The sequence below is a fragment of the Medicago sativa genome, chromosome 1 (assembly GCF_051527215.1).
Source record: "Medicago sativa cultivar Bolivia chromosome 1, Bolivia_mono, whole genome shotgun sequence".
In the NCBI taxonomy this organism is placed as follows: domain Eukaryota; kingdom Viridiplantae; phylum Streptophyta; class Magnoliopsida; order Fabales; family Fabaceae; genus Medicago; species Medicago sativa.
This window is the reverse complement of record NC_140749.1, coordinates 66161756-66183446: the sequence shown is the minus strand read 5'-3', so window position 1 is coordinate 66183446 and position 21691 is coordinate 66161756. Positions and strand designations below refer to the sequence as shown.

The 21691-nt window shown below is 34.8% G+C and overlaps 1 protein-coding gene, 1 long non-coding RNA gene and 2 pseudogenes across 4 annotated transcripts; 1 reads left to right on the top strand and 3 right to left on the bottom strand.

The window, feature by feature from the left end:
• Nucleotides 1-272: 272 nt before the first annotated feature.
• Nucleotides 273-1106, bottom strand: LOC146956519 (uncharacterized). Its single transcript, XM_085729285.1, has one exon. The coding sequence runs from the start codon at nt 945-947 to the stop codon at nt 486-488; it is 462 nt and encodes a 153-aa protein (XP_085585411.1). The 5' UTR covers nt 948-1106; the 3' UTR covers nt 273-485.
• A 3200-nt stretch (nt 1107-4306) lies between these two features.
• On the bottom strand, nt 4307-6354 carry LOC146956518 (uncharacterized; annotated as a pseudogene). Its single transcript, XR_015020216.1, has 3 exons — nt 6227-6354; nt 4992-5750; nt 4307-4905 (listed from the first exon to the last, which is right to left on the bottom strand). The product of XR_015020216.1 is annotated as an uncharacterized LOC146956518 (transcript).
• A 53-nt stretch (nt 6355-6407) lies between these two features.
• On the bottom strand, nt 6408-8323 carry LOC146956517 (uncharacterized; annotated as a pseudogene). The gene is made up of 2 exons (XR_015020219.1): nt 7331-8323; nt 6408-7245 (listed from the first exon to the last, which is right to left on the bottom strand). The product of XR_015020219.1 is annotated as an uncharacterized LOC146956517 (transcript).
• Nucleotides 8324-18211: 9888 nt separating this feature from the next.
• On the top strand, nt 18212-20842 carry LOC146956516 (uncharacterized). The gene is made up of 3 exons (XR_015020222.1): nt 18212-18439; nt 18527-18856; nt 20672-20842. It is a non-coding gene; the product is annotated as an uncharacterized LOC146956516 (long non-coding RNA).
• Nucleotides 20843-21691: the final 849 nt, after the last annotated feature.

Sequence of the window (21691 nt, the reverse complement as noted above, 5' to 3'; positions counted from 1 at the left end):
TGGGTTGATAGGGATACTAGTTAATGACATTAGTTTGGGCTTACTTTGCATATATGATATATCATGGTATAAACTTGCTTTTTTCTTCAAAAAATCTAACAATTAAACTAACAAGCATCGTACTGTGAGTTTAGTTTAATTGGTAGAGACATTGTATAATATATATAAGTATCGAAGTTTGAACTCCGGATTCTCCATATATTCAATTTAAAAGTGAATTTCTAACAATTAAACTACTTAACGAAAAAAGAAAAACTTGTGCGCACTCGATATGTATCAAATATCTCTACATTAATTGATGAGTTGCATTTGACGGAATCCTTGTTTTATTTAGAAGGAAAAAAGAAGCCATATTTTATACACATATACATGTCATAAATTCATATATGTGAGTCATGTGATGAATTTGGCCTCAAAAGTGAGATATATACACGGTGTAAAGTGTACACATATATTCATTCTATTGCATGAAGATCGAATATTAATTAGTTCCCTTTGATCTTCGGCACCGTCACTACCAGCTTCCCACCGGTACAAACCGCCGTCACCCTCTCCGGCTGCGTCCACGGCGGAAGTCGAAACCTCCACAAATCAACACCAAGAGAAGACCTTCTCTCCTGCTGACCAACCAGCATAACATCACCACCATCAATTCTCTTAATCACAATTTTAGTTATCCCTGGTAAAATCTCGATTGCATGAGCACGTACACCACCGGCGTTAAATATATTCATCTTATTACACGACGCCACGAATCGAAAAAACTGCGAAGTTTCTTCGATTGAAACGTCGGCGTCTGAAGGAAAAGGAAGCTCGAGCATTTTGGCGAAGACATGTGGAAGCCTCCATAGCTTCTTTGTGTTTACGTTTGGTGTTGAAGAAACAACGCCATGTTGGGAACGTTTCTTTGCGAAGGGGTTAACGTTAGTAACTTTCTTAGCAAACATGCTTGAATGTGGTGTTTGTGTTTTTGAATGTTAGATACAAGGTTGAAGAGGGAATTATGAAAATTCTGTGGGTTTATTTTCTTAAGTGAATGTTTGTTCGATGGTGATTTATAGAGGGTAGTGGTGATTGGTTTGACAAAACTACCCTTAAAGAGGACATTGTATTTTGATTGATTGGTTTTGCTTTCTTTGTCTAAAGAATCTTCAAAAGGTTTTGCCCGATACAAAACGAATAGGTAAAGTTAGCAAACAAATTTAATACAAATTAAAATGACTTTGTGGACCGCCCGTGTCTTATTTAAATCACTTCGCCCTTAACCAAGATTTTGTGTTTCGGGAATTGTTGACCACCAATATTCAGATAAGGGCTCATTAGCCCTAGAAAAGGGCAGTGTGTATGCCAGCGAGGGCGCTCTCCCTTCCTTATCCCCCGAAACCATCAAGCCCGAGCCTTTAGGTAAAATATTCGGCTAATAAAAGGATCGATATATGCGCTTTCCCCTATTATAGGTAACTTAGGGAGTAAGTTGCTAAAAAGAATGTCCAAAAGGCTAAAAAATAAACAACATCATGGAGATCATTCCCAAAGCATGAACGAATCAGATACTAAACCTTAATTTCGATATTGTATTCACTGCAAATACAGTTTGTAAGTTTTGTTTGTTTGCTTTATCACCAGTTTCATTTAGCTTTCTAATTTAGTTTTAATATTAGTATGTTAATTGTTACTCTAAACTTTAAACTTGTCATGAATAGATTAGACTCAAAAGAAATAAATTGAATTGAGAAAGAAAAGCTAAGATTAAATGAGATTAGAAGTGTGTAATTATGTGTTAAAGTAATCTCATAGTGTGATAGTTGACATGAATAGATATTCCCTTTGTTTTTTTAATTGGTTGTATTCTTTTCATTTCATGGCTTTGGTTTTGGTTCCTTCGAATGTATGATGCAGATAAAGTTTACAATTTGATGTGTCATCATTCATATATAATAGACATTAAATAATACCTTTGTACCAAAAAAAAAAAAAGACATTAAATAATACCTTAAATGTAAAGGTTCTTTTAGTGATTAGATGGAATGTCTTATACGTAAATTACGTAATGATCCTCAAACGGAAGGATTTTGTTTAATCGAACGAACTGCCACTTGGCCAAAGATTATTTTAAATGGAAGACTTCATCTTACATGAAAAACTCATATCAAGTGTTGAGGGGAAATACTTTGGTGCCATTATACCATTAGATCTGGGGCACACATTGCTCAAGTGTGTATGTGTGATGTGTGTGTGGGTGCTATTAATGGTCAGGATTTAATGACACGGTACCATTAATGGCACCCAAGTGCTACTCGTTAACTAATTAGTCTATACTTTTTATCTATAATATAGAGCTTCTCTAGGATACATACTCATAGTTTGTTTTCTTTATAAATTTATTTCGTGCTTTTTGAAATTCTCTAAGTCAGAGTTTAAACCCTAGACTCTTCATTTATTTGTTTTATAGATCAATTCCTAGCTAGTCATTAGACTATTTAAATAAAAAAACTAATGATCAATCTTTCGTGCTACATGTTAGCCTATTATCACTTTTATCATTAATTAATATATAATATATAGTTAAGTGGTTATATAGTATGAATTAAATTAACAAATCTGTGTACAATCCATTGCAAATCAGGGTATATATACTTTTTTTTTATTCTTGAACGCAAGATAAAAAGATGCCCGTCGAATAGTCAGACTCCACTTTGAGCGTGGTGCTTATAGCCACTCAAACTCATAACAAAGCCCGACCACACTTTTGCTTCTGCTTATATAACACTAATATTGAACCTTTTAATGACTTTGATTTTAGTATTGTTGTATGATATAACAGCCGTATATAACAAGTGTGATCTGTCCATGAGGAATACATTGCAACAATATATTCATCAATAACCAATTAATTCCATGTTACTGAGAGTAGTTTTATTCAAGAACCGTATTCTGTGATTTGTGATTTTGTGTGGTCTGAGTATAGAGAAATTGATATTTGAACATTCATTTTAGGGTTAAATATGTTTTTAGTCCCTGTAAATATGTCAACTTTTCGTTTTAGTCCTTCTAAAAATTTTCTTCGACTTTTAGTCCCTATAAAATTTTCAATCACTACTTTTGGTCCCTATTTTTAATTTAATTTTTGTATTTTTTAATGAAATTTTGCAAAAATGTGTAAAATATTCTAAAAAAAATTCCTAAAAAAAATTAGAATTTTTTAACAAAACACAAATTAAATATGAATTTTTAACCGTAAAAAATATAAAAATTCATATTAAATTCATGTTTTTTTAAAAAATTCTGAATCTTTTTTGGAGTGATTCTTATAATATTTTGAATTTTTCTGGAAAATTTTATTAAATAATATGAATTCTACATATGAGTTTATTTTAAAAGAGGGACCAAAAGTGAAGATTGAAAATTTTATAGGGACTAAAAGTTGAAGGAAAATTTTAGAGGGACTAAAACGAAAAATTGACATATTTATAAGGACCAAAAACATTTTTAACCCTTCATTTTATGACAACTTTTGTGACAACTTTCTCTCTCATACTCACATTATTTTTTATTTTATCTCTCTATTGTTATGGTTTCCGTGTCAATACTACTTTTTTTTTGTAAATTATAATTGTAAAATAAATTGTCATCAAATTGGTTGCTCAAATAACACTTTATCGTGAGTATATGTGGGGATTTGACATGCTTACTGTGTTTGCATGTGAATCTTTTCTTTTCTGGCCTAACATGTGTTAGGCTGAGTCAGATAGAGAAAAGGAAGGAGAGAGAAAATGAGAATTTATGAGCAAATAGGAGAGATAATTAATGAGAATTTCCGATTGATATTTGGAGATAAGAGTGTCACGGAAACGCACTATCATGAGTCAAAAATTTAAATGTTACACTAAGTGTGTGTTTGGTATGGCGGCGGGGAGAATTGATTTTGATAGAATTGAGTTTGAGAGAATTAATTTTGGTTAAAAGTGAGTTGAATGTGAATTGATTTATGTTTGGATACACTTTATTGGAAGTGATTCTTGTGGGTTGATGTTGTTTGAATAATTTGAATCAAAATTGATTTTGAATGTGTAATGACTAAACTATCCTTTTAATTGTATTTAAAACTCATTCTCATTAAAAAATTATTTCAACTTATCATACATGAATTTTATTGGTTCCAAAATTAATTTTAAAATAATATTAATTTATGTTATTATTTTTTTTTTATCAATTGGGTGATTTTTAATAAAATAATATAAGCATAAAAAGATGTAAAAAAAAAAAAGAGAGAAATTACACAATTGTAAACTAAAATATACGTAAATTATTAATACATAATCATAGATTTCTAAATATGTATAAAAAATGCCAGGGCTCTAAAGTATTTACATATAGATAATAGATAATATAAGTTCAAGTTCAAGTGCAATATAATATTGAAAATTATTACAAACTAATTATTTAGCTTATACGCTATAATTTGATCGCGAATTGAGTTTCGAGCATGATCCATCTCTGAAGAAGAAGCTACATTGAAACTTTGGGATTGATCCAAGTTAGTTGATCTATGATCATCATCATGGTGAATGACTGTATTTTCATCTTCATAAAGATTAAAATCAACTTCCATTTCAGCACTCCTTCTAATAAAGTTGCGTATTGCCATTGTTGCGACAACTATATGAACTTGCGTCTCATATTTGAACTTAGGCATGCTACGCAGAATTGCAAATCTATTCTTCCATACCCCAAAAGTTCTTTCAATTGTGCATCTTAAACTTGAGTGATAATAATTGAATACTTCATTATGATTTTCGAACCCACTTGAACGTTTAAATTCAGGAAGATGATAACGTTCACATCTATATGGACCAATGTACCCTATTGGTGTTGGATAACCAGAATCTACCAAATAATACTTACCTAAAAATAAATTAATTATTAAAATATGAAAATAAATTAATTGTTGATATAACAAATCATATCTAGTAAGGCAATATATAACATACCTTGAGGAGGATGCGGAAAGTTAAGGTTAGCAGTTGTAAGAGCTTTGTCAAAAACACGGGCATCATGGGCAGTGCCTTCCCAACCAGCTAATACAAAAGTGAAACACATTCCAATCACATACAGCCATAATATTTTGTGTTGGATATCCTTTTCTTCCAATAAACCTTGGTTGCTCACTAGGACTAACTACACATGACACATGCGTACCATCAATTGCTCCTATAGCATTCTTAAAAAAAGGCCAATAACGTTGATCATTTTTTATTTTGGCATGACATTCACGAAACATAGGATCTTCGGGTTTAATATATTTGAAGGACAACTTAAGACATGCATGAAGTACACGATGAAAATGTCTACTTACAGTATCACCCGAATGTTGAAATCTTTCTTGAATCGTTCTATTACCGACACCATGGCCTACAACGACCAAAAACATTGCAACCATTTCTTCAACCCCCATATGTTTAGAAGACTTTAAATCACGTTCCACCAATTCATGGCAAAGTTTATGAAAAATATGTTTTTCCATTCGAAACATCTCATAACAACGAGTGGGATTCCCTTGCAATATTTCTTGAACCCATGCATGACCTGTGAGCTCACTAGTTCTACATGGCTCTTTGCATAAATTTTTTGTTGCATACTCACCAAGTAGTGCAGCCAAAATATAGGATTCTTCAAATATATCATCATCTTCTTCTTGTGTATTGTGTTCCAATTGTTCCTTCCAAACATTCATTTTAATAAAGATGGACCTGTGTGTAAATCACAATATATAAACACACCATCCATTGTGAAGTAAAGCAAGTAAATAACAATATATAAACACACCATCCATTGTATCCCATATGTCAGTATAATACATACACAACTACGTTTTACTTCAAACTGCAGATGTGCATCTGTGATATTAATATACCTCTTCTGTATCAGTTATCATATGGAAAGTATTCTATCTATGCTTCTGTATTTCTATTAAATTTGTTTAAGGTGTGTGATATGCTCTGAAACTATTAAATTTATGAGAACAAACTTATCACCTAGCTGCAACTGTGAAGGACTTGAGGCTGCCATATACCAAAATGGCAACAAACCTGAGAACAAGCAGCAGCAGAAAAAAGCATACCACAGCCTCGAAACTCAAATATATTAAGGTTGTTATATATCAGATAAAATGAAGGTAATTAGTTCACAGGTTCCAACTAACAAGTTCTGTAAGATGCTTTATTACCTGACACAGATGATAATTTTGTTGTAGTCCCAATCTTCAACACATCTACATACAACATATCCTTTTGTAGCTTAGCACAAACTAGTTCACACTTGTCTGCCAGATACAATATTTTCCATTACCATTTAATAATATAACCAATAAGTCATAAGACATATAAAAAATAACAGAGGCAACCATGTAACAAATTCACTTCATTCAAATTCACAAGGCATAATACATAGGTTTTATAGCAACATACTACTTGAGTTCTTAATACGGAATTTATAAAGGAAAATCCTAACACATAGTGCGACATAATGAAGACCTAAACACAAACTAAGCAACCAAATACATAAACTAAGGAACCAAATACATAAACTAAGTCCAAAAGCATAAGCTAAGTCCAAGACACATCACTAAGCCAATTCTTGAGCCAATTTTTTTTCAAAATTACGGCCTCATGAATAGAGTAGGGTTGAATAATGCAAATTTGAGCCAAATCAACCTTCTTTCCTCAAAACCCAGCAGTGATAAAAACATCTCCCTAGCTGGCTTAAACATCATTAGGTTACAACACATTGTATGAAACTCTATATCAGAAGTAACTGCCTCCATGGTTTCAATCTCAGCCATCACCTCACCAATAGATGCATTACTTATAGCCTCATTCCGCGACTTGCAAGTCTCCGCAATAACATTAACAGCCTCAGCTATTGACGTTGAAGGAGTAGCTTTTTTCTTTCCTTTCTGTTCAGCCCCAATAACTCTCTTTCTCTTTTGTCCACTACTTGTGATGTATTCAAGTTAATATTTCCAAAACCAGTTGTTGCTCCAATGCTTGCATCCTCACTATCACCCGAGCCTTCAACATCCAAGCCAACATCATTATCATCATTACCCAAGTTCTCATTAGGTAATACACCACTTGATGGTGCCCAAGCATGCTCTCCATTAGCCACTACATCCTTGAAAAGTGTGGTCAGTTGGTGAGCAAATGGAAGTCCCTTGTCTCTAAACTTTGCATATTGAGGATTTTCCTGCATATTCATAACCTAACATATAAATCTAAGGTAAATATAAGCCTAAAAGTATTACTAAACAAGATATTTGCGATTCACATACCAATTCTTTCTTCTCCCACCACTCATCGGATGCATCAACGGTATTCTTCTCAAAATTCCATCCTAATCCGGTAATTTTTCCAAACAAGTTATACCATACTTTCCATTCCTTTCTCAAGCTATCATACCTATTCTTCAATTTTACCTTGTCATAATTTAGTCCACTTTGTTCATTAAATTGGGAAACAATACCTTGCCATCCTTTCTTGGTAAAACAAGTACCATTGCGTTGACCCTTGGTAACTTGATCCAAACATGCCTTAACAAAGAACTAGGTGGCTTTAAGATCCCTCCAACTAGCTTTGGAACTTTGACCCTCATTGTTAGTTGAAGGGGGGTTAGCAGAAACTTTCCTCTTAAGTGAGTCCATAATACTATATACACAAAAGTATGATAAAAAAAATGAAACAAACTATACATAAGCAACTTGATCAAACTAACACCAATATCCTTGTTTTGTGCAGATGAAAATGATAATAGAAAACAAAAACAATACTAGAAGAAGTTCTGTTACTTTGTGCTAAGAATGAGTTATGTTACTTTGTACTAAGAATGAGTTGTGTTACTTTGTGCTAGAAGGAGATCTGTTACTTTGGAATTTTTTGTAAAGGCACAAAAATTAGAATTACAACAATGGCTTGAAGCTATAAGTTTCTTTTCTTACATTAGTTTATTCAAGTTCAATTACTTTGAACACATCATGTACCTTAAACAAAAACAATAGACTCCTTGCTAAAAACACAAAAACAAAAAGAAAAAAAATAAAGATAAACATATCAATATAACAGAACAACCACTTCTACAGGTCAAGAAGATTCATCAACATAAACATATCAATATAAGGAAATTGTTTTTTCTTTAAGACTATTTATCAAACACATACAATGCATTGATGTAGGATGGAAAAATTAATGTAAAACTTGTAACAAATAGAGCAAAGAGAAATAGAAATTAACAATATTGAAGCAAGTAATCAAAGCAAAAAAAAAATATGAATATGTATTTACCTTCAGGCCTTGGCAGAGCAATGGAATGGTTCTCACAAGTAGCTCATAAGCATCATATATAGGGGAAAAGCTGAAGGAATAAATTCACCCAACCAACACATCTACCATGAGTAATGAGATTAACCACGAAATCTGAAAAAATAGGGGAAAAGCTGAAGAAAATTGAAAGCTTGGATATGCAAAATCTTCACAATTAGCAGAAAATTTAAGTTTGAAGTGATGTGAAGTAATGAAAAGGAAGAAAACTGTGAGAAAGAGAAATTGAAGGTTGAATTTAGGGGTAATTAGGTAAGTACCTGCCACTTCAGAAATTAAAGGCTGAAACGTGATTTTCGTCTGCCGCAGAAGCTTTGAATTCCAGCTTCAAGAAAACTGTGTTTTGGATAAGAAAACTGCGTTTCAGAAACTTGCTTTTTCGTCATCCAAACAGCATGGAAAAAGGCAAAACCGCGTTTGGCAAAAGTAAACCACGTTTGGAGCCCAAAAACGTGGTGCCAAACAGGCACTAAGAAAGGTGGATTCCCCGAATTGGATACAAACAATGCAATTTTAATTCAAAATAAACTTCTCACAAAAATTGTGAAAGAATTGTTTGAACAATTGACGAAAATTTCTTAGCAAATAAAAAGCATGCAATAAGATAAGTCAAATCATGTATTGCGGTGTGACCTCTGAATGGGAGATCATCAAACCCTTTTTTATCCCCGCCAACGAAGAAATCAACTTTGTCAATAATCAATATGGGCAAAGAACGGGACAAAACCAATATGGTACTAAGTGGTAACAACTTCCAGAGAGATAATAATAATAAGAAATTTTAAAAGCCTCAATACCCTTATCAAGAGTATCGACAAAATCTTGGAGTTGATATATTACAAGAAATTACGGATATGCTTAAGCAACTCATGCAAACATCCCTACAAAATTAGAAGAACACAAAGGCTTCACTTAAAAATCTTGAAGTATAAATAGGACAAATTGCGAACAACATAGGTGAGCATGAAAAAGGTACTTCCAATACTTACCCTCATGAAAAATAAAATAAAAAGAACCAATGTCATACTATGGAAAATGCAAAGGGTGGCATAGTTAAGGATCTTAGAAATCGTGGTTGGGCCTAACACAACCTCACAAAACCGGCTTGTGAGGTGATGACCGCACCCACTTATAAACACATTGTCAGGCCATCACCTATTCGATCTGGGACTCTTAACAAAAGCAACAATATCAGTCACTTTTGGAAATATTGAATTTCCTCAGGCTTCAGTGGATCTTGGGCCAAGCGTAAATATAGTCTCGTAGGAGACAATAAAAAAAAAGTATGCTACTGCAATTAGAATTAGGTACAACCTCATTATAGTTCACAGACAATATATGCGGGAAACTCAAAGATGTTCATCTCCTTATTGATAAACTAGTATTTAAACAAGATATACTTGTTTTGGAACATAGATGGAGAGAATCGTCTTCTCTGATACTGGGAAGGCCATTTATACAAACGGTCAGGGTAAAAATTTATGTGGTCACAAACAAGTTGACCCTAAGAAATAAATTTGACATAATCCATTTTGCCTTGTTTGATAAAGCTGTCACAAGAACAAGTCCCATTGACTCAAGAGACGAGCAATAAAAGTATCCATACCATCATCTTGGCACAGAATGAACATATGCATCAAGATTACAACATGAAACAAATGCTTGTTGGGAGGTAACTCAACTTTATAGGTGATGAGGTTCGATGTAGTGAGGTATAGAGACAAACAGAGAATTAGGGAATTAGTGAGGTATAACTCAACTTTATAAATAGAGGAGAGCATTAGAGAATTAGGGTTACAAAAAAACAGAGAAAAAGATAGTAAAGGCAAAAGAAAACTAGGGTTGTTGAGAAAACAGGCAGGAGAGGTATAGAGACAAACTTAGAGAGAGCTTCAACCGTAAGAATTTATCAATTTGCATAACTTTGAGGTAAGGGAGGAGTTTTATTTAATCTAAGTGTTGTATATTCATGTGGGTAGCGAGGAGTCTTTGATCTCTTGTGTTTTTATTTGTTCTTGTGATAAATTTTTGTTATATCTTGTTATTTTATGTTGTTGTAATTACTTTCGATGAAACTTTTTAAAATTTTTGTTCTTTTATGCTGTTGTAATTACTTTTTATGAATCTTTGTTAAATTCATGTTCTTATGTGTTGTCGTAATTATATGTTTGATTTTCATTTATGAATTATGTTGTTTTAATGTTAAATTCGTGATTTAAATATGATGATGTCGTGCTTTGAAATATATAAGAATAAATGAGTAAAAACCTTGAAATTATAGGTATAGAATGAGATTTTAAGGTGTTAGTGTGTTGATGAGAATTAATCATATGAAAAATTAATGTTAATGGATAAAATTTTGTAATTCATAACTTGGATACTCTATCACTAAATTAGTTACAAAGATTGTTTTTGAGTGAAACCAATTGGATTCGAAAGCTAACCTATATTTTTATGATACTAGAAAGTTATGTACTTTTATAATGCTTCAAGAATTTTTAGTGATATTATGAAGATGATTGTTCTGTTTTATAAATGACTTTGAGTCAATCAGCTTTGAAAATTGATATCTTAAGCTATGAAACTCCTTTTTGAGTGGGACCAGTTACGTTTGAAAGAGGACATATAGTAGTTTCTGCATATTTGATTTCATAATTTTAGCATTTATCTATATGCCTCAGTAATTTTGTGAACCATCTGCTCTGACACATAATTTTTAAAGTAATGTTGTTGACTTAAGGAAAAATGTGATGTTGTTAATACGTATGGAAATTGGTTGGGAGTAGTGGTTGTAGTGTTGAGTGAAGGTGAGTGTACGTTAAAGATAAAATAATAAAGAGTTATTATTGTTAATTACTATTAAATGATTTTCTAATGTATAAATGATGAATTATTTGATGATATATGTTGATGTGTTATTTAATGTTGTAATTGATGTGTTATTTGACAATGTGTAAATGATAAAATATTTGACGATTAGTTATCTAATGATAAGTTATTTAAAGATGTGTAACGTCGAGTCATTAAATGATGTGCATTGATGAGTAACTACTTGACCTTCATGCATTCATGGTCGAGCCTATTTAACGATGTGGATAAATCAGAAACACACCTCTGATATCCAAAATATTTGATGATGATTAGGTTTTGTACCACATGCATATTCATACAAGGCTATGTTCTAGCTTTAATCCCACCGTTCTTAAATGGACGAAGAGAGATTGGACCCCTTAGATTAGTCGGTCATTGGGACGGATGCCTACTTTACAACAACGACAACAATAATACATTTACAGATGCAAAAAAAAAAAAAAAAGGTAATGTAGACTAATAAGCGTAAAGTTATTGAAAAAGGTTAAAAAAATGTATTATTTAATCCAAAGTACAAAATTTAATGATAAAAATGGTAATAAAAACTATTACTTATATATATTTATTTAAGCAGGTCGGCCTAAAATGCTTCTCTTGCGGCCCGTTGCCCGACGTGTTTAACTAAAAAGGCTTCTAAAAAAGTCTTAGACTTCTATAACTAAGGAAATCATAGCCTAGGCATGATGTAGGCTAGGTCTTAGGTTCATGTCTTTCTGACTTATTCCTTCCCTATTTTCCATATCTCGCAAAAATTATCAACACATTTCATAAATAAAGGATAAGGCCTCTTTGGGCAATCATTGCGAGAAACACAAGGAATGCGAGCTGCATTGTCAAATAAGAAAAAAAATGTTACTAAAAGATGATATATGTTCACCAAAAAAAAAAACATTAAGTATATGATAAATTAGAAAATTTGAAAATGGTGTTAAAATGACATACTTTCACTAGTTACAACAAGAAATAGAGAAACAAAGATGAATAAAGCATAAATAAATATGAGAGTTTGAGTCATATTCATCCTCCTTTTGTTTTGTATAGATATTTGTCCTCCTTTGCATGTAGTGAATTTGATTATTACGATCGCTTTATAAATAGGAAAATTCATGCTTTGTTACCTTTAATTAAATAGTTTTTAGAACTTTGCAGTTGTAAATAGTCATTCACAACATTACAATTAATGTTAAATATCTCTAATCAATATATCATATGTATCTCTTTAGCTAACACAACTGATCATTTAACTTTAGCAAAGATCTCACGTAACAATATATTGATGACCATCAAAGATCATTAATTTTTTTAATTACACTTTATTATATATTTTTAATTATATTTTCAGAAATGCTGAAATGCACGACATTATTTGTCGTCATTTTTGCACGAACAAGTGTATACTTGTTATTTACTTTATCTTAATTTTAATTTGACACAAAGTGACAAACTTTGCCTCTCCTAGATATATCTTATGAGAAATCACAAAAATACCTGATTGGTGGTGCTTTTCCAAAGTTTACTGTTGTCAGTCTCTTGCCTCACCAATGTCATGTAAAACGGTGGATCATGCATGCTCTTTCTTTGGTAACATGGTTTTTTTTAATATATATCTTTATCCAAAAGCATCAATAAACTAGCAAAAAGTCCATTACAAAAATAAATTGCATGTTGTTGAACTTGTCGTGTGATTTGGTGTGTTATTTCTCTCGTGCTGCATAGCAGCGCTCTTATATTTTAGCCTTTTGTTATAGACAGGGGAAATATTCAAAAAGAGAAACAATGACTATTAATTGAAAAAACTATTAAGGTGCAAGTTAGCAACCTACACTCACTTTATTATTTATACTAACTTTTATAAATTTTATTAAATTATCTATACCCATCTTACTAATTTACACTCATTTTTTATGTTTCAAATAAACAATTGTATACATGAATTAAACATCCCAATAAGCGTTTCCCAATTTTAAGGTAATACCATAAGATTTAAGTTTATTTTTTTTTTAAGATGTGTTTTTTTTTTGTTGGTGAGCCATTAATTAACAATGTGCCACTAGAGTCTACAACAGCTACATGAATAGCAAAAATGCATGAAACTCTAATTTTTTTTTTTCCTCGCTCTGCTACATGTTGATTTTATGCTGCACGTTGCTTGGTTCCTTATTTATATGCTTGCTTCATTGATACTAACTGATATTAGTTGTTTTTTCATTTTTAAAGAAGAAAAAGAAGAAGAAAAAAAACCATTGATGTGGGAACATACAAGCTTTAAAAACACGTACAAAACATCTAATATGAGACAAATTAATTTTAAGGAAACAATATTTGAAATGATGAAAGTTGGTGAAAATTAGTGAAATAAGTGTAAACAATTTGATAAAACTTATAAAAATGAGTGTAAATAATCAAGTGGGTGTAAGTTGCTAACTTACACCTTAATGATTTTAAATGAGTGTAACTTGCTAATTTACACTTAATAATTTTAAATGAGTGTAAATTAGCAGCTCCATATATATATATATATATATATATATATATATTGATAAATTTTATACATCGTGAGTAAAAATGATTTTTTTTTATAATTTAATCACGCTAGTCAATTAAATATATGAACTTTTTTTTTTTTGAGCAAAGGCAAACTAATTCATTTCATTCATAAACAAAGAGTACAAAGAAGATGGTACATAATTGAAAATGTAGGGGCTAGGATGACATAAAGATGCTCTAGCTATACTATGAGCAGCTCTATTTGCTTGCCTCTTAATAAATGACACCTTAAAGCCGGAGTTTGTAGTCATAAGATTCCTGCATTGAGTAACAAGATCTCCAAACTCATTGTGGTGGATAGTGTTAGAGAGAATGGCTTTAGTAAGGATCTTACTGTCAGTTTCGTAGTGCACATGCTGGAATCCAGAAGAGATTGATAGTTTCATAGCTTCAAGTAAAGCGATTGCCTCGGCTTCTAGAACGGATAAAGATGATTGAATGATGGCAGATTTACCCAGGAGGAGTTCACCTTCAGAGTTTCGAAAACAGATGACATAACCTGCTGCTGAGTTGTTTTGAAAAATTGCAGCATCCGTGTTACATTTAATCGTGCCGCCAGGAGGTTTAACCCAAGAGATATGGTGATCCGGGTTGATTGGTTGAGTTTTTGCATTTTGCATGCAAATCCATTCATGAAGAGTGTCCTTTGCTCGAGAGATGGTGATTGCGGTTGTCGTGTCCGTGGAATCCCATAATTTGATGTTGCGACTTTTCCAAAGGCTCCATAAGAGCATGCCGGCTGCTTGTTGTTGCTGAGAGCATAATCTGTGCATAAAGTCAAACAGCAATGTAGAAAAGTTGTCAGCAAGAGGCAGCAACTCACTTAACACAACGTGTAAGCCAATATTCTTCCAACAGTCCGTGGCTTTTGCGCAAACAAAGAAGAGATGAGTGTGGGATTCTGCAAAATTTTCACACATAACACATGATTCCTCGCACTGAATTCCTCTAGCATTGAGATTGACACGAGTGGGCAAACAATGATGAGCTAAACGCCATAGAAAGGCTCGGACACGGTGAGGAATATTGAGATTCCAGATATTCATCCATGGAGAATTATTGTTAGCAGAATCATGAGGGTGGAGTAGATCACTACAAATGCGGTATGCCGACTTAACCGTATAATTACCAGCTGTTGTGGTTTTCCATATTCTGGTGTCAGACAGCAGACGGTTATGAAGAGGGATGGAGAGTATAGCAGCAGCATCTTGGGGATTGAAAATGGATGAAACTATCTGTTGGTTCCAAGAGAGGCCTTCCGGATTCAACAAGTAATTCACTGTAAGGTCTTCATGATGAGCCGGCATAGGAGTTGAGGGTTTGTTAGAAGGAAGATTACGTATCCAAGGCATGGTCCATAGATTTATTTTCGAGCCATCTCCAATCTTCCATCTATGACCCAAAGTGAGCAAAGATTGAGTGCTCCATAGACTCCTCCATGTATAGCTTGGATTATGACCAATCGGTGCATCCAAGAAATCCCGTCCAGGGAAATATTTAGCTTTGAGGACACGAGTAAGTAAGGAGTTTGAGTCGGTGAGAAGTTTCCAACTTTGCTTACCGAGCATTGAAAGATTGAATGCCTCCAGATTACGAAAACCTAGACCCCCGTGACTTTTATGGAAAGTGAGCTTTTCCCACCTCATCCAATTAATACCACGTCGTCCATTCTTTTTGGAACCCCAATAGAAAGAGTTCATCATCCTCTCCAACTCCTCGCATAACGATCTCGGAATAATAAAAGCCCCCATACAATATGAAGGAATAGCTTGGCAAACAGATTTGATTAAAACCTCTTTTCCGGCCCGAGAAAGATTACGAGCGTTCCAAGCTTGGCACTTTTTCCATACACGATCCTTTAGGTAGGAGAATATTGATGACTTGTTGCGCCCCACCATGGAGGGGAGGCCAAGATATTTGCCGTTCCCAATAGGATTTGTGACGCCAAGGATGTTTTTTATGGAAGAGATAAGTGCTTGGTCTGTGTTAGAGCTGAAAGTAATGGCAGATTTTGAATAGTTAATTGCTTGCCCTGATGCTTGCTCATAAGAGGAGAGGATATCCTTCAAGTGTTGCGCTTCAGAGGAAGTAGCTTTGCAGAACATGAAGCTGTCGTCTGCAAAAAGGAGATGGCTAATAGACGGAGCAGTACGACAGATGCGGATTCCATGAATAGAACCCTGCAATTCACGATGTTTGATGATTGCTGAGAGGCCTTCTGCACAAATGAGATAGAGGTAAGGCGAAAGAGGGCAGCCTTGTCTGAGACCTCGTTCTGGAGTAATTGGGCCAATTCTATCACCATTAAAAATAACGTGATATTCAACGGAGGTAATACACATCATCATCCAATTTACCCATTGTTGACAGAAGCCTAACTTAATAAGAATGGCATGCATATATTCCCAACTGACACTATCAAATGCTTTTGATATATCGAGTTTTAGAGCAAGCTCACCTTTCTTCCCTTTCGTTTTACAACGCATTTGATGAAGGATTTCAAAAGCAGTTAAAGCATTGTCCATGATAGAGCGGGAGCGGACAAAAGCAGCTCGTTCGGGGGAGATCCATTTATCAATCAATGGACGAAGACGGTTGGCTAGAACTTTGGAGATGATCTTGTATAAGACGTTGCAGAGAGATATAGGCCGGAGATCCTTCATGGATTCGGTGCTGTCTCCTTTTGGTGCTAGGACAATATTTGTTTCGTTCAAGCCTTGAGGCAAGTGACCAGAATTAATCCAGGAAACGGCATCAGAGTAAAGTTCGACTCCTATCTCATCCCAAAAATGGTGATAAAATGCTGGATTTAGCCCGTCTGGTCCCGGTGATTTATCCGGGTGCATACTAAAAATAACTTCCTTGAATTCTTGCTCAGAGAAAGGTATTGTGAGGAGAGAATTGTCTTCAGCAGAGACTATGGGCTGGACGTAAGTTATAATGGGATTCAAATCCCCTTGTCGAGCTGTAAACATGCTAATAAAATAATTTCGGACAAGAGCACATAAATCATCGTGAGATGTGATCCAATTGCCTGAAGAGTCTCGAAGCTTTTTAATGGTATTTTTCCTTTTACGTGCTGAAGCAGACGCGTGAAAGAACTTGCTATTAGTGTCTCCATTAGCCAACCAAAAGACCTTTGAGCGTTGCTTCCAATAGTTTTCTTCTTGAAGGAGCAAAGTGGCCAAATTCTGCTGCATAGTAATTAACTGGGGACTGCTGGCATCCTGAGAAGTGGCTCTGAAAGCTTCAATTTCTGACCTCTGTTTATTAATTTGGTGCCGGTAGTTTGGAGTAATATCCCGGCCCCAAGAAGCCATATCATTAGAGCAAAGGTTAAGCTTGGATATAATGTTGGATGGTGGGTAGTAATGCCAATTGCTTCGAACTAGATTGTCAAGTTCAGGTTCGAGGAGCCAGTCATTATTAAAGCGGAAGCATCGATAAGGTTGACGCCACGGTATTGGATCAAGCTGAAGAAGAAGCGGTGTATGATCAGAGACAGGAGCTACTAGTGTTTGCAGCGTAGCATTTGGGTAGAGGGACTGCCAGGAAGAGGTAACCAAAGCGCGATCAAGTCGGGCTTCCTTGGATGATGGGGAACCAATGCTTTTAAACCAGGTAAATTGATAACCATTGAGGGGCAGATCGTGAAGGTTGCAGTCGTGAACCGCATTTTGAAAACCTCTTATAAGCCATGAGGGACGGTCCGGACCTCCACGTTTGTCTTCTGATGAGAGGTGGTCGTTGAAGTCTCCAATAATACACCAAGGATATATGAACTTTGAAGCTATATTTTGTTGTAGTCTGATTTTCAAAAAGGATATACACAATACAATTTAGAGACTTTTTTTTTTTTAATAATTTCGAGACTTCTTTGTATTGACTTATTTGATATAATATTTACCAACATAAATATGTGTGAGATTGTTCATATTAACTTGTGAAAATAACTTACAACATAAGTTGTTTTAGCTGATTTCCATAAGTTCTTAAAACTAGTTTGGGAAAACATCTTATAGCTTATATGAAAAGAATTTATTTTTATTTTATTATTAAGTTCTTAAAACTAACTTGGGAAAACATCTTATAGCTTACACGAAAGGAATTTATTTTTATTTTATTATTAATTATAAAAATAGCTTATCCATAATCGTGTATCATAATAAGTGTGTAATATCCCGCCTGACAGTATCGGTATATTATCCTTTGACCGTGTCAGATGAATTTAATTCATGGAAAGTAAGTTAAGGTTAATATTTTATGAGATGTCAGCATTTTTCGGAAAAGTATCAGAGTCGTTTTAAACACGCTTGAGGCAAGGGCATAATGGTAATTTCATGGAAAAAGGATATTTATATGTTTTTGGATGGAAAATATCTTATTTTCCCTTATCCTTTCTCTCACTAAGTGGGGAAAACATTTCCTCTTCCTTCTCTCTTCTCCCACACGCCCATCTCTTCCTTTCTCCACCAAATCTTTCAAATCTTCCTTCCTTCATGGCAAGTGAATCAATCTTGTTCCCTCATGATCTCTTGTACAAGTAGAAGCTTGATTAAGGTTTGATTTCCCTTTTTCCACCTCTCATGAAGCTCAACCCATCTCTTTTTCCTCTTCACCAATCTTTCATGAAACTTCATCCTCTCATGGTAAGTTTCCAAACTTGTTCCCTTATGATCATTTAAGCTTAAGGAAGTATGGATTATGTTTGATTTCTTCTATTCCTCTTCTTGAAGAAGTGATTGGAAACTAGGGTTTGGTGTATGGTGAAGATGGATTCTAAATTGGTACAAGGTATGGTCTCCACTTGATCAAGGTAATAATATTAAGTTTGAATGGATTAATATCTCTATTCTTCCTCACCAAGAATTCCTTTTGATTTTAAGTTTTGAATATGTGTTTTGAGGGTAATGTTGGAATATGGTTTTGAGCTTGAAATGGTGTCTTGGTTTGTAAGATAAGGACAACAAGTTTGAAAGGCATGAGCTAAGGTTGCAAGGAAATCAAGTTAGGGTTTTTGATTCTTGAGCTTATAAGCTTGGAGATGTTTCAAGAAAATTTACTAGGTGAGTTCCATAGATAGAATTCCCACCCTTTGGGATTATGATTATGTTATGTATGTATATGATGAATAATAAGAAATTCTAGGGTTTAAGTGTTAGACTAGTTGCCTCTTTTTATGCCATGCATGTTATACATGTTAATACTTGCCATATGCATGTTTTACAAGTTTCATATGATCAATTATGTTCCAAAATACTTAGAGACACTTGGTTTGAGGTTTTTGGGTCAAAAATACTATTTTTGAGTGTTCTGGACTGTCCTAACTCGCCACGGCGAGCTAGAACTCCGAAAGGGGGGTCCTGCTCGCCCCCAACTCACCACGGCGAGCTACCACTCGCCTCCCCATTGAAATAACTCGCCTAGGCGAGTAAGACAGTGAGAAATCTCACTATTTTACTTGCTTCAGGCAGGCATGGGAATTCGCGACGCGGTTTTCTCCGTGGTGTCTTTTTACGAATGTAAACCCCTCAAACCAAGGTCCCAATTGATGATCAAGGAAAGCAAGATTCTTATGTTAAAGAGGCAAGTATTAAGCATGTTAGTAAGGCATGACAAACGAGAGAAATCATGTCATGAAACGGGTAGCAAATTATCCATTAAACAAGGGAAAACTAGAGCCTCGACATAGTTGTCAGGAAATATGTAGTTAGCATGAATTCTTAGAATGACAAGACGCGAAGTATAAGCTCTTCGCATATGTTTAAGAGTGCTTTAGCAAGTATGTTAAGTCGTGGTTTGATTAGTCAATCACTCCACCATGATTAGGTATGTATATGAACAAGTAAGAGTTTACCACTAATTGGTTCGATTAAGGTTCCGAGGTAAACGATCACGTATGTACATGTTTAATTTATGTAAACGACAAGACCATGACTAATAAGTAGGTGGCAAGTCTCTTGCTATCCACATCAGGGGGATACAAGAGGTTCTCGATCTAAGGGGAACGATTCAAGCCATAAGGGACCCGCATGTCACTGAAATAAGCAAGACGTAGGTGCTCGTGTCTCTTGTTATCCACGCTAGGGGGATACGGGAGGTTCTCAATCTAAGGGGAATGATTCAATCCGTAAGGGACCCGCATGTCACTGAAATAAGCAAGACGTAGGTGCTCGTGTCTCTTGTTATCCACGCTAGGGGGATACGGGAGGTTCTCGACCTAAGGGGAACGGTTTAAGCCGCAAGGGACCCGCACGACACCGAGGGAGTCCGATGTACGTACATCGGTCATGTATGGGATTATTCTCGGGGTTACTCCACCCGGGGCTCTCCGTAAAATGTACCAAGATAACTGTTTGTTCAACGCTAACATAATGAATGAACTTAGATACGTTTATGTATGATATGATTATGATTATGTTATGTTCATGACTATGCAAGAGTGAATCCATGCAGGTTTATGTTTAAGAATAAGAGCATTAGATGCTACATGATAAGTACAAGGCATGGACTAGAGCAAGTAAAGAACATGATACCGATGACGATCTTAGGTTTCCTCTAATCGTCCGATTTAGAATCGTGCCATGATTATGTTATGTTTAGGCCTCGATACGTAAGCGTATTCTTGGCAATGCGGTCCTAGGTTCCCTCGGCCGCCATGACACGTATAGGAAGTGAAGCCTATAACGAGTGAGACAAGCCTATGACGGGTCTAGCATGCACTACCGTCTAGGAATCATGACCACACACGTATAATCAACCGTCAGGTTGTAATGTAGACACGTGGTGACCGTAGGTTTTCCCTTGAGGTTGCCTATAGCCTAGGATTTAGGGGAACTCACTGAGACATTATGTCTCATCCCAATCCTTATTTGTTTCAGATACCAGGATGGACGTCAAGGTAATAGCCGGATGGATTTTCAGCAAGAGCTCGTTCGTACCCGAAGCATGAAGAATATGGATCTCAAGAATGTATTTCATTTATTGGACATGATATGATGTATTGTTTTTGTACGAACGTGTTTTGTTGTATATAAATTCATTCGAAGTTTATTTTGTTGTATATTTTAATGTATCCTGTACTAAATTAAACGCATGTGCCAGACTTTCTAGATACGTCTGGTATGGGTGTTACAATTTGGTATCAGAGCAGGTCGATTCAGACCGTGCCTTGGGTCATTAAATTACAACAAAAGAAGTGGGACCATTGGGTTCCAGGTAAATGTTCTAGTTGTTGTTGTTAGTTGAGCCTGATCAACTCAATTTAGCATTCAACGATTAGAATGGATGCCTGAGAGCTAAATAGGACCCAGGAGGAATGAAGTATCTGATGAAGAAGTTTGATCGTGCCAAAAGGTGGCCGGTGAACTAAGTAAGTAGAAGCGTGAATCCTCCGGGAATGTAAGACATGTTAAAAAGGAACGTTCCAACCATGCCGGGTAAGATGTTAGCAATACTTCATGTACCAGTAAGTGACGAAGTTGGATATATCTCTAAGCATGACCGAAAGTTTCGGTAAGAGTTGTCGTTGGAACGTGTTTATGATATTTTGGGATGTCAGAACAAGGCTACAAGATGGTGAGAAGTCGACATATGTTGAAGGAGTCAGCGGGCTCTCAGGAATAGTATTACACATGAATGAAGTTAAGGACTTAAGAGAAAGTTCTATGTTATCAGGATTGAGCCATTGATTTCCGATGTGCCAAGAATTGTATCGAAGAAGGTTGATGTTGCCATGCATATATCATATAATATTTCATGATGATAGGAGTGAATGATGTGCATTGTATACTTGAGAATAAGAATTTCATGCAAAGAATGTTTTCTGAAAATATAGTTGGAGAAGCTCACCAATAGCAAGCCTGGGACGAAACTTCCCGTTTTTATTAAATCTACCAGTT

Bases quoted from the DNA above. Each gene is read 5' to 3' on its own strand.
- LOC146956519 (XM_085729285.1), bottom strand. From the start codon at position 947: ATGTTTGCTAAGAAAGTTACTAACGTTAACCCCTTCGCAAAGAAACGT.